Source organism: Drosophila navojoa, chromosome 3, assembly GCF_054131105.1.
Source record: "Drosophila navojoa isolate 15081-1374.11 chromosome 3, UAZ_NAV_1.0, whole genome shotgun sequence".
NCBI lineage: Eukaryota > Metazoa > Arthropoda > Insecta > Diptera > Drosophilidae > Drosophila > Drosophila navojoa.
The window spans coordinates 28,322,769-28,336,688 of record NC_142891.1 but is presented as its reverse complement, the minus strand read 5'-3'; the positions used below and the strand labels follow the sequence as shown (position 1 = coordinate 28,336,688).

The following is a 13,920-nucleotide window of genomic DNA, read 5'->3' as shown; positions in this document are numbered from 1 at the left end:
ACTTTAAATTAGTCTACCAATATGTTAACTATTACTTTTTGCTGGATTCGCTTATTATTTATCGTTATCGTTTTTGTTATCGTTGTCGTTAGCTGCTTTAATAAAAAACAGAGTTGGGCTCGTGTCGTTTTGTTCTATCCTTCTTTCATTATTCTCTTCGCGATACTCACATCAGTCGACTCTATTCAAGCGACGCTCCTTGGATCATTATCAACTCTATGTTGTCAGACGGTTTTCGTTGATTTCATGCGACACGCGTCCATCCCAATCGAAGGTATTGCTCGAGCGCAAGCAAGCGACAATCGTTATCGTTAATCGATTAGCCTTGCGCTATGCAGGCGAAAGCTGACAGCTAAGCAGCGTACGCATAGTAGACACATTTTATTGTTTCGTGTTCTGTTTCGTTTTTTGTCTTTTTAGTTTTTTCGCTGTATTATACAAAGGACGCAACTTGAAACGATTTTCGATATACACCCTATACATATATCTATACATATATATGATTTAAACTTTTGTATACACGGCATTATTTATTAAAAAAGAAATTAGGAAGGAAGGAAAGTTACGCATACTCTCTGGGGTACATACATAATTTATATACATATATATGTATATACTTATAAAAATTAAAATATATAAATATATATATTGTTATATATTTTTTATTGTATATATGTATATAACTGTCATAATTATATATCGTATTTAAAGCATAATTGATTATGTGCTTGGGTATTATTAACAGATGATTCGATACAATTCGATCTCTGAACTGAGAGTTCTATAGCGTCCAGTAATTGCTCGTGTTTGCTAATTTCATGTATTAGAATCTTTGTACATCGGGTAATACGCATGCCAATTGTTCAAATGAAAAATTATATTAAAATTTGTTAATACTTACTTTAGCTGGAACTTAAAAATTTTGGTCAGAGGATAAAATTAGCAGACAGAATAATTCTACGCGTATGAAATTTGCTTTCTTTGGGTTTTCAGTTTCTTTTAACTTTAATTTCAAACAATGATTTTTATTTGTAAGTTATATATTTTATAAAGTATATACTGTATATTATTTATTAATCTGTAAAGTTTTTGTTTTAATTTTATTATTATTACTTGCTCTGTTTTACGCTTCTGAATAGTTTAACTAATTTTTCAACAATTTTTTGTATTCAATTATTTTTGTTTTGTTTTGTTTTTTCTTTACGCAATTATTCAACTTGTTAAAAATCTATAACCATAACAATTTCTCATATATATATGTATATATATATATATCTTATATAAGCTGCTTTAAAGCAAGACTTTAACGATTTCCACTTGACAAGTGCGAGTTTATGTGCGTTTCGAGTTAGGATCTGGGAATTAAGAGGGTTTCGAGTTCTGAATGCCGTTGGAACAATTGATGCTAACTACGCTGGTACTGATAAGGATTTGGATTACTATTATATAGTGTGTGTATATATGCAGCTGTGTCAATTATTTTGATTTCTTTGTTGTCTTTCGTACATGTTAACAGACGCTGGGCATTTGTACTGCGCTCTATGGATAGGGATCCTTAAGTTTTTAAGAGAAAGTGCCTGGGGTAGTATATGAACACTCCATGCGAAATGCTAGTTGATCAACAATTTTGTTCGATACATTAGTTTAGGTAAGTTTCTTTTCATTTTCATTTTTGAGTATGCTTTATCATAGTTCTACAAAAGTTTTATTTGTACTCGTTCGTAGTACTTTATAGAGAAAAGTGGGCGCGATATGTTTTGAGTGCGTGATTGTGTGTGTGTGTGTATATGTGTGCGAGTCTTTGTGTATGAATATGTGCCAAATGTTATGTATTCTAAATAAATAAGTTTTTAGCATATATGTATGTATTTATATATGTGGTGTTTGTTTTAGAAAGTAATTTGGAAGATTACTGTTTAGTTTTACCATATACAGCATGTATAAAAGTTTATGTTAATTGTATTATTTTGTAAGTATTGGAAGTTATATTTGTTCCGTTTCTTTTCTGTTTTGCTTGAAAAGCAATTTCATTGTTTTTTGCTCCGATTGCTCCATGCTCTTGCGCACACATGACTGTGAATTGAGCGTTCGAGTTGAAAAATGTTGACAGACAGAAAGTGTTGAATGTCAACTTATGAGTCCCGATCCATACAGTGAATATATAGGATCGATAGCAGCTGGTACTGAAGTTGCACTTGAGAGCGATGCTTCGGACAGAGTGAGTAATCAAGAATTGGGTTGAACTGGGATATATGAAACAGAAGTTTTCCAGAACAGTTAAGAGGTTGTTGGTTGCGACAACGCTTCACATGCTTATCAGAACGTCCCAGATGGTCTAACAAATATCAGCCCAAATGACTTTATTTTCCTTACCATATTGAGTCTAAAGAGCTAAGCCAAATTTTGGAAAAAGTTTTTTCTACAAATTATTCTAAAGAGTTCGCTCAACTGGCATAAGACAATAACGGTACTAACGGTAATTTTATAGACCTAAAATTGTTGGTACTTAAATTGTTAGTTAAAAGGTTTATGTGTACAATATGTAGTTACAAGAGTGAAGAACTCGAAACGAAATGATTAGTGGAGCTAAGTTGTAATGTATATGTATGTAATGAAAAACAAAAGAAAATCAAGTTTGTATACGAATGAGCTTTGTAAAGCAAAAATTCCATAGTATTACTAGACCTTACTTAAACTCATTAAATAAAACAAGTTCGCCTAACGGTAAGCTTAATCGCCTTTTAAAGCGTATATTCTACATGAATATATGTTCTGTGGTCGCATGCGGCTATAATGTCGAATGTTAGGGGTGTTCCTTTGGTGGTTTCTAGTGCCATGTTTCCAGTTGCGGCTTTTCGAGCATTTGGCTAAGCACGTTAGTTAGCGTGATGTACTTAATGCCTCGTGGTATTAATACAATGTTGTATTTTCGCATTATATTTAACTTGATATTTTCTTTTGGTGTTCTCTGTTTATTTTCTGTATTGCTATGGATGTTCTCCATATATAATCTGAATATATATGTATGTGTGTGCACCCATGGGGTGTAAGAGCAGACACAGTAGTTACCTCGCAAGGGACATAAATGTACATATCTGATGACTTCAAATAGACTCGAATGTCTTGCTTGCATTGTTCTCTGCGGTTCCTCTAATTCCTCTTCATCTTGGCCGTGCTTTGATAAACAGTATTTTCTTTTTGGTTTTATACCATGGTATGTTTATATGGGGGTATGTTATATATAAAGTTATGTCACTGCCACTAGGTCTCATTTAAATGTATTCGCGTTCGACTTTTAAAAATTATTGCTTTCTGTTCTGTGTGGTTTGTTTTCATCTTTTCATTTTTTTACTTTAGTTTTTATGTATGTATGTGTATTTCTTAGTATATTCAGTATTTGTATTTGTTTGCTTAACTTCGATAGGCAAACGTTTTCTTGGGATATTTTGTTTTGTTTTTGTTTATATATATATGTTGCCTACTTAAGATAAGGTTGCATATACATATATACCTTCATATATATGTATATATATAAGTATGTATATATATAATGCGTCTAGTTTTTGGTTTTCTTCATCTTCTTGTTTTTGGGTTCACGATTTAGGGTTTTAAGATTTGTTTAGGCTTAGTTTAGAAAAAAGTTACGTACGTTCTAAATAAAGAGAGCAAGTTGTCTTTGTTTAAATATTGTTTTTTCTCTTTCGCATACATATAAATATGTTTATATGCTCATATATATATTTATTATGTGTATATATGTGTTTATATAAATATATATATATAGGGTATTTATTTAAGCAAAAAGTATATGAAATTATTAATATTGTTGTTTTCTCGTTTGCTTGTTTCTTTTTTCTTTTTTCGAAAATTGTTTTTAATTCTCGTTCATATGTAGGGTAAGAAATATTTTGTTTCATTTGAAATAACTGCATCGTTTACGCACGCCAACAAGAATCATAAGTGACAATCATAATAATAATCATAATCATAATACAAGAGTGACGATTAGTCATAAGGTTTCGATCGTTCTTTTTTTTACATTTTTTTTTTTCATTTTTTAAATTATATCTGGCAAATTCTTAGCAAAATGTTTTCCTCTTTTCGATTTAAAGTATGCCTAGTATTATATTTTATGTCATTTTAGATTTTATGTTAGTATTTCTTTTTGAGTATAGTTGTAGCTTATCATCTTTGTTGTTTAATAAGTACGCAAATTATCACTTAATTAATATAGGTCAATATATAAGTAAGTATACATAAACATGTCGGTATATGTTTATATATATATATATATTTATATGCGATGTAAGTGTGCGTGTGGTATATAAGTTTTATATATATGTATATAGTATAAGTTTCGTAAAAACTAGACTGATTTAGGCTCTATCTGACGTAAAGCTTTCGTTATTTCATCTTAAGAGTGCTTGGAGAATGACTAGAGAACAGTTTATAATATAGTTGGTAGAGCACGCAAATTATAGTGTTGGAGAGCGGCAAGTGTTGGAAATGGCTGAAACTGATGCAAAGTTTGGTCTAAAAAGCGGAAAATATGATTTCTAAAAAGGTTTCAGCACAAATTGATACACCGAAAAGCCTTGAAATAGCTGAAGATTTCAATAAATAATTCGTAAGCAATTCTACCACACATTACATTGCTTGAGGGTTGAAATCAGTGTTGAACTGGTTGAATACTTCGAGGAGGGTTTTTGATTTTAGCTCGACTAAGCCATTTGCAGAGATTTGAAGTCTTGCCTTGAGTCCGAAAGAGATTGCCCAACACTTGCAAGAGCTTGTAAAACATATACCCAACATAATTGCCGACTGTCTTGATTCGTAACGTATATAAGGTGCTTGTGCCAAGTAAGTACTTAGATTTGATATACTCGTAAATAGATAGTAATTTGAGAAACGCAAACGCTTAAGTAAAGTAATTGATTGGGAAGCCATTATTCTTGGTAATTTTTGTTGGTATCTAAATAGTATATACTCAATAATAGATAGCGTTAGTTTAGGTTTATAGTTCGAGTAGAGAGAAAGATAGATTCATAAATAGATAGATCTGAAGAGTTTAATGTATGTGTATGTGTGGGTGTGCGTGAGTTTGGGTGTGTTGCTTTAGTTTTATATTTTCAACTGCTTAAAAGCTGCGGCTAAACATTTAAAGTAAATGTCTCTTCTGTGGGGAAAGGAAAAAACGCTGCACATAGCACTAACTAACCCGTTTTTACCTTGCTTTTCGTTTTCGCTATCTTTTTGTATTTTGCTTTACTATTTGCTTCAGCTTTTGGTTTTTGGCTTTGGTTTGTTATGCTCACAGTATTCGTGTTGTGATTTATGCATTTGTTTAACAATTCGATTAGTTTTAGTCAATTTGTTAATTTAATTCATTGATTTGTTTTGTATATAAATTTAGCTAATTGGTTTGAGAGTATTCGTGTGTCTCTGTGTCTTCGTGTGTGTGTGTGTGTGTGTGAAAGTGAGATGGTGTTTGTCATTTTGTCTTTGTTGCAGAGTTGCTGATCTGCCACGATGCAGACTTACACGGGGCAGGTGATAAAATCATATTCAAACATCAGCGACACGGCAACAAAGACAAAGTACAGTAGAAACATGGTAAAGCCCAACCCCTTGTTCATGCGCCAACGGAAGCAGGCAATTGATAGCACCACAAAAACGAGCATCATAAACAATATGGTTATGGAACACACCATGCCCACCGAATTCACTTCAACGGGTGCATCGTAGATAATCCCATAGAGCAGCCAGGGTATCGGCAAGCTGCATATCCAATGGGCAGATATGTATAAACATTAGTCTCAGCTGGCCATCATCATAAGAAATTCAAGTGGATAATGCTTCTCTGAGCTGGAGCACTTACCCCACAGTCACGTCGAATATGTTGCTGCCAACGGAGCTAGACACAGCCATGTCGCCAAAGCCTTTGCGGGCCACAATCACCGACGTAATCAAATCCGGTATGGATGTGCCCGCCGCCAGGAAGGTAAGGCCCATAACCTGTACAATAAACAAGAATTCATGACTTTATCATTATCATTGTCATTATTATCATGCTAGGTGGGACTACTAATACAATGACAAGGAACACAGTTCCTCGATTCCCGTTGGTTGGTGATCGGGCAACTCGTCCAATCAACAGTAAATATCTGTAATATCTCTGATCTCCAATAATACAGATGTAGTTCTCAGGAGTGACGTTGCAAGGAATCGTTTTTACGAGTGAGTGGCGCATCTTCCCCAGATTATGTTATTTTTAGGTATATAGATAGAGATGAGAGTAGGTGAAGGTAACATTAAGGCGGAAGGCCTAGACATTGAGTACCGATCATAGTCCGGGGCAGATGTGTTGTCTATGGTGCCTGGAATGCTCTTCGAAATCCTTTTGAAAAGCCTCAAGAAGATATAGGATCTTTCGCTAAATGACCAATCCTTAATACATAGAATTGCCTCGCAGAAAGTATCTTGGACGTAGAGTCAGGCCAAAAAAAAGTACCTCGATTGTGGGGGAAAGCGTCGACTTTAGCTGCATCTACTGATATTTTGTTGTTAAGTGCTATACACACAAGGACTATACACACAATGCATTGAGGACAGTCTGCAGTAGAAGCATATAGCATAGAGGATTCGCAGTAATAGTATGAAATTCCGAGAGATCAGATTATTATATTTTATATGTTTACCAACGAACATTATGTTGACAAATACTTCCAATATGACAAACATTCTATATCAGTCATTCCAACTTCTTCATGCCTTCTACGTACCTCTGGCGGTATTCGCGCCGTATCACCTGCGACGTTTGCCCACCAGACCATAAGATACGAGAAGGCGGCTATCCACACAATGGAGCCTATAAAGGTGACGGGGAAGTAACGCTTTCCGCGGGGGGTCCGGGTGTCGGGCAGCGTCAGCCACATTGGCACCAGAAGCGGAGCGACCAGGACGTACGTGAGTCGCTTGCGGGCCGTATCCGGCCAAGCCATGCTCAAAGGCTCTGGATCATCCTCCATTATTTCGGGCGCCTTATATATGCGAATACATATACATATATATTACAAAATGTTAAAGCCAAAGCATTTGAAGTGCTTTAACAGACTTGCTTCTTTAGATGTTTATACAATAAAGTTCGGTTAAGGATAGAATTATATATATGTATATACATATGTATAACGTATGTATGTTAGTATATTAAAAAATATATATTTATAAATGTGTATGATACGATGTGGGTAATATTGTCTGATGTATGTATGTAGTTCGGCTATATGAGTTTCTTTCGATATTATGGGGTATGTTAGTTCTGATCAGATCAAGAGTTCTTCGCTTGATTTCGAGTTGTGGGGACACGCTCACAGACAGGCGAAGCCAGATGGACGCTAGTTAAAGTTAAAGTCAAATGGTGCGTATAAGTAGTACGAGAGTTCAAGTGTGGCCAGAGTTCATAAACAGATCGTGTATGTGTTTATTTAGCAAAAACGTACAAACAAAGTGCATACACTTACGTTCTAGTTATACGAGCTTAAGAGGGTGCTATACGAGTATTGTAACGTGCACAGATTTCAGCTTCATAGTCTATATTAGAGGCATGCTCGAATGTAGTATTTTTTTTTTTTTGTACTTTTATTCGGCTACACATACAAAGATAGGCTACGCACATACACACACACAGATACGCATACGCATACGCATACGCACACGCACACAGACTCTCAATCCGAACTAAAGTTGATCAAAGTTTAACGAAAATAGAAAGTAAAACATGTTAAGTTCATTAAGTATTACATAGGTGACTTAAGGAAAATTAATACTATTTCAACTACATAAGTAAGCGCAATGGTAAGGCTACATTTCGTGTAAGCGGCACGAAAGCAATGCGAGTGTGAAAATACTCTTACAGCTTGCCGGGGCAAGACTGATTTCAAGTACAATATTCATTGATATATTCTGTGCTGTGGAGACTGCGGTTGCTGCTTCACGCCCCTGGGCAATGCTCGAGCTGTGGTCGATGACAAGCTACGCAATGACGTCATTTCAAATCGAATTCGAATATTAAGTTACGTATTTGTGAGTCATAATTAGTTTGAAGTCAAAAGGTATTGCACACCATAGATTATTCTATGAGTGGGCGGAACAACAAGTGCTACACGGACAAACAAGCCTCGCCTGAATGTGGACTTGAAATTTTTCGAATATAGGAACGTCAGGCCTCAGCTCAATATACACTTACGACATTCGATATTCGAAATTTGTATATAGGCAAATCAAGTGTTACCCGGACAGCTAGGACTCCCCTAAACCTTACGATATTCGCAATTTGTATATAGGAAATCATATCCACCTTAAATTTTGTGCTGTTAGAATTGCGATTAATGGAGTGAATATAAATACTATAATAGTTTACGATCAAATTGGTAAAAGTGTTTTACGATGTGCGCCGGCGATATTAATCTTATATATCAGTTTAAGATATTTTGGAATAAGTATATTGCTTACACAATATGACGGACGTTGTATTTTGCTTTCTCTCAAATATTCTAAAGCATTTGAGAAAACCGGCCCCACCTAGCATTACGATCGCTCTATAGTCACGGACATAAGCAATTATAATATTCAAATCGATTATATGCAAATTGATAATGTCGATTGGCTCATCTTCTAGGCATTTGAGTGCGCGGAACACATTTAGTCCACTAACAATTGCCAATTGCCAATCACCAATTGCCATTTGCTACTTGCTATTTGCCATTACCATTCACCCGTGCATTCCACTGCGCAGGAGGGTTCGAATCAATACGCGTGCGCTTTGAGGCAGCGTCAGGGCTTGCTAGCTCCGAGTTCGTGACGTCGCGCTCGAGACACGGCACAGATGTGTATATGGTTATATATCAATTTAATTGTTACGATATTTGTGAAATTAAAAATGATAATTGTAAATTGGTATGCAATATATAGAGAAGAGATAGAGAGAGATAGAAAGAGAGAGCAATAAATAAATTGTTTATGAAACTAACTTTGATGCTAAATTTGCGTGTCTGAATTTTGACCCTCTGCTCAATCCAGCTAGGACGTCGACCACTTAACGATGGCTTTTGATATAAAATTGAAGTTAAGTTAAGAATTCATTTTGTTTGCATGTATTATTGTAATATTTTTTAAAGAAAATTATATATTTATGGTTTTTTGTTGAGAATATTCGGTGAGAACTTTGCCTTTGCTTAGTTTCAGCTATGGAAATAAAACTTGATTAATAAACCAAACACTGTTTAGAGACAGATAGACAGACTGGGCGATAGAGTAGTTAGATAGAAAGAGATAGATAGAGATTGTGATAAGAAGTTGAGTGTTGGGGGGGTTATTACATAACAAACACATACTGAATGGGTATTTAACACAATTACAGTTATTTGAGTGTGGGACTGTTGAAGAGCAAAAGTGGAATTGATTTTTTCGTAGATTTCGATTCAGAGGCTTTTCAATTTTGTTTTCGATTTTGATTTTAATTTCGGTTTCAATTTTGTGAATCAGTTCCAAGTCGGAAGCGGGCTGAGTCTTTTTTTTCAGTGTCACTTGTGAGTCGCATTCTAATGAAATATGTTTAGATTGAATGGGCATTATGTTTACTTGTTGAATGGTTTTCGAATCGTCTTTGAATTTTGTTATTATGCCTTTTCATCTTTTTCCACAAATCCAAAAAAAAACTAAAAAATGACGTACGTATGTTATTATTAATGCTGCATTAAAAAGTTCACTTTTCAACAATAACGAGTTACGATAATCGGCATAGGCACGCTCCGAGTGTTATAATATAGATGGCAATGTAGGCGTAATGGCTGTGTGTGTGTGTGTCTATGATGGGTGTGAATGAGCGTGCGTGGGTGTGTGAATTGACATTTGCATAGGCGTAGCGAGAGTTCTGGCACAGCGCGTGGCAGCTACAAATTAGCAATGAGTGCCTGGGAATGCCTGAATGACTGATCATTGGAATGGTTTAATCGAACAGCAGCATGTGAGCAAACAAAATGAAACGAAACCCAAACAAAACGATATTGTGAATATTAAATTTGGTGTTTAACGTTTGTTTTCTATTTGGATTAGTCTTAAATGCGAGCTGTCGGCATTCGTTCAACACTAGGCAGTACGTTTCAAAATTCAAGACAAAAAGCAAATGATTTTTGTTCCAAATGGCGTCCGCGAAAATCGATGATAGTAAATTGGATAAAAATCTTCACAATTCCGAATTAGCTCATTAATTTTCTGATTTGCTTTTAGGGAATGGTTGGTTGATGTTTAGGCAATACACAGAAACACACGCACACACAGAGAGAGAGAGAGACGGAGAGAGGCACAGATGGAGATAAGGAGTTAGAATTTAAGAGAGCCACATAGAAAAAGAGAGATTGATAGAGATAGAGAGAAAGAGAGGGATGAATGGCTGGTGGTGGTCATGGACGATAGAGTATTGCGGTTAAGGATAGTTAAACATACACAACGAAAGGTGATTGTGGAGGAAGGTGTATGGAAAGTTATCATATATAGGTAAGTTGAAAGTAAAACGTAAAGTATATATCAATTTATAAGTCACACAGAAACGTTGCATAAGTACACAGAGACCGCATTTGTTGATAGTTTTTTTTGTTTGGTTTTTTTTTTTTGGGACTGTCTACACACTTAATGCTGAGCTTCAAAGCGCGCAAAAGAGGAGAGAACACATAAAGAATACACAAAAAGAAGTAATGCCTGGGCTTACAAATTGGAAAAAAACATACGTATTTTAAATTTTGGGTTTAGAATCAGTCCAAACGCATCAATTACTTAACCAATCAAATAGCAATGTAGAGAAAACATGCCAACAGAGTATGGATTAAACTTGTTGTAAATGATCCAAATGATAATATTGTAACGCGCTTGAACCTGATGCTCTAAACACTGGGGTTGGGCCAATAAACGATGGAAATAAAAATATATATATAGATATAAGTACATCAATAAAAACCAATTAACATTTTACGATAAGGTGGGGGTACCTTGTCCTAAACTATCGTCAATATCGTAATTTTCAAAAGTAGCTCAAATACGGTCCACATACTACGTTAAGGAGTAGGCAGGTTTGTTTCAAAAATACGATATTCGACGCTTACAGTACTCGACGTTTTACGATATTCAAATTTATACGATATTCATCTGCGATTTGTTGTATGAAGAATGCAGCGCATTGTGTGTGACAAAGTTCAATTCGTAATCAAAATCAGAATACGATAAAAAATCAATTGAAAAGAAACTAAAACTGAATGTAAATCATGCCTAGAAATCATGAGCAATTATTTCATTAGCACTTTCTTTTTTAGTATAATCAAATTTAATTATCATATCATGTATATATATATAATCGTGGTATATCGCAAGACAAATCGCAATATGTTTGACTTACCGAATCGAGCGTCGTGTCGATATTCCCATTGGGGCGATCGGCCAACGTAGTTTCCTTGAGATTGATTTTGACGTGATTGGCCGCCGAGGTGGTGGCGCCACCGCGTTGCGGCTTTGTGGCATCCAGCAGCACCTTAAGCGAGGCAATGGCATGCAGCTGGGTTGCCTTCTCGTCCACTTTGCCTGGAACATCATCTTTGTCATTGTAATTGTGTGTTGGGTTGTTTTGAATTTTTTTTGAGGAAGGTGTTTCGATTCGATTTTCATAGAAAACAAAATATGCATACACAGAGTGTGTGTAGAGAGACAGAGAGAGAGAGACAGAGACAGAGACAGTGTGCGTGTGTGTGTTGTTGTTTGTTGGTTTGGTTGTTGTTGTTGTTGTTGTTGTTGTTGATGCAGTAGCAAGTAGTGTTTTTGTAGTTTGATTTTTTTTTTTTTTTTTTTTTTTGCACACAGTACGAATTGAGTTTTCAACGCAAAATCCAAGTGTTTTTATTTTTATATATATGTTTTTTTTTTTTTCAAAAAATAAAAGAATAAAAGAAGAAGAAAGAAAGAATAAAATTGCATCGATTAAAAATGAGAATAAAACGAATTAACCCAGTTAAATATATTATTCACATTATTTTTTTTTTAGATTTGATTTTTTTTTTGTATTTTTTGGTTTTTAAATTATTTTACAAGCAGCTAAATGCCCTTTTTATTAATAATTTTGGGTAAGAGTATATTGAAAATATTTTATACAAAATGTTGATGTCAGTTGCGAAATAGCATTTTGGAGGTTGATTATAATAGTAGTAGCATGTAGCAGTAGTTAGAGTATTAGCTAGTAGGTTAGAGACTAAACTAAAGTTGAGGCACAGACTAGAGAGCGATTCAGAGAGTTTGGAAAGCTAGCAGGACAGTGTAATAGGCACAGATACAGATACAGACTTAGACTTACAGACACACACTCAAGCACGCATTCACACTCACACACCCACACACACGCGCACACAGAACAGCATTAAAATCGAAGCAGTAGTAGTGGATATGAGTGTTTAGAGAGAGAGAGAGAGAGAGGGAGGATAGTTAGAGCGGGGTGTTGGGGGCATTAGTAAACTACATCTAAGACTAATAAATCTAGATATATCAACTAAACGAATACACTACTGATATTTACCGTGTCAGAGTCTCATGGATTTTTGGTCTAACTTTTTAGCAAATTAATTTTTATTTATTTTTTTTTTTTCTTTGAGTGTGACAGCAATCTTGTGTTTTGCACTAGGAATTGGGAACATTTTGAGTTAAATTTCAGATTTGGGCTTTGAAAATTTTGAGGTTTTGGATTGATGCGAATGCGAATTAATATTGGCTTGGGAACACGGACAGGTTTCTATTTTATTTAAATTTTTAGTACTTCTGGTTGTTGTTTGTTGTCAATGTGGCGTGAAGTGGTACGTACTGGGGCTATATAAACCGCCTGCTGCCGCTAAAGAGCTGCTCATCGCGCACCCCATCTATAGTACAGCATTTGGCACTAACATTTTGTATATACATATACATATGTGTTCATATCGACAGAGACTTAGTTACTTAGCTAGGCTTAGCTTACAGTTACAGTACGCTAAAGATTTTAGACTTAGCGAGATCTAGTAAACGTATGTATATAAATATATATTGTTTGTATTATGCAAACTTTTTTACACGAGTATTATCTATCGGAAACACGTTAACCACATGCTATTCATATTAACTAGGCATACGACATTATGTAAACTTGTTGGTAATTATGCATTTCGGATAGTGTTAAAACATTTTTCACAAAGACTGTATCACAATAGCCTAATTGGCAGTGTTGTGAAATTCAGTTACATTTTATGTAAGCAGAATATCAGATATCAAATCAACAAACTTTTTATGAATTACATTTTTGAGCTGAAGCATAGAAAGCTTTAAGTAGTAAGTAATTTATATTTTTTATTTCCAGTAATCTAAAACACACGAAAATGTATAGATAATATTAAATTATATTTATAAATTATGCTTTCCTTTGCAATATTTTACTTGAACTCAATAAGTATATATGACAAATTTACCGAAAATTATAGAATATCACAAGTAATAAAATTGTAATTAATTACTTTAAACAATTTGTGAACATTGACAATGGCAAAGGCTGCTCATAAGTGATTGAAGTTGATTGGAAATTAAATTCCATGTTACTGCTCTTCCCAATATTGTCTTAGTAATGTTTCAGGGTATATCCCATATGATAAACCTCACAATGTCATACTACATTGAAGCACATTTGAAAACAGATGTAAACATCGTTAGTGCAATGCACATTCCAATGGTATAGGTAAATGTTTAAACGTTCAGACCTAAACACAAATGAGAAATGAAAAATTATAAAACAAAAGAAATAAGCAAACAACCCGCTCGACTAGTCGACGTCAAGTTGATACATGCAGGCACCTCGCTAATAACTCG

The 13,920-nt window shown here is 34.8% G+C and overlaps 2 protein-coding genes across 12 annotated transcripts in view; both read right to left on the bottom strand.

Annotated features, from left to right (window-relative positions):
• The window catches only part of LOC115564197 (uncharacterized), a 104,805-nt gene that overhangs the window by 15,142 nt on the left and 75,743 nt on the right, over positions 1–13,920 (bottom strand). The window lies entirely within an intron of this gene.
• Nckx30C (solute carrier family 24 member Nckx30C) overlaps positions 1,644–13,920 on the bottom strand; it is a 41,488-nt gene continuing 29,211 nt past the window's right edge. For 5 of the 11 annotated variants that reach the window (XM_089257639.1, XM_089257642.1, XM_089257638.1 and 2 more), the window contains 5 exons: positions 11,447–11,640; positions 9,030–9,104; positions 6,783–7,040; positions 5,879–6,015; positions 1,644–5,778 (listed from right to left, as the gene is read on the bottom strand). In XM_089257639.1, coding sequence (XP_089113765.1) covers positions 5,538–5,778; positions 5,879–6,015; positions 6,783–7,040; positions 9,030–9,104; positions 11,447–11,640 — 905 coding nt within the window. In that variant the 3' untranslated portion in view covers positions 1,644–5,537. The remainder of the gene's footprint in view (positions 5,779–5,878; positions 6,016–6,782; positions 7,041–9,029; positions 9,105–11,446; positions 11,641–13,920) is intronic. The other 6 variants (XM_089257637.1, XM_089257644.1, XM_089257646.1 and 3 more) reach the window with 3 other exon arrangements.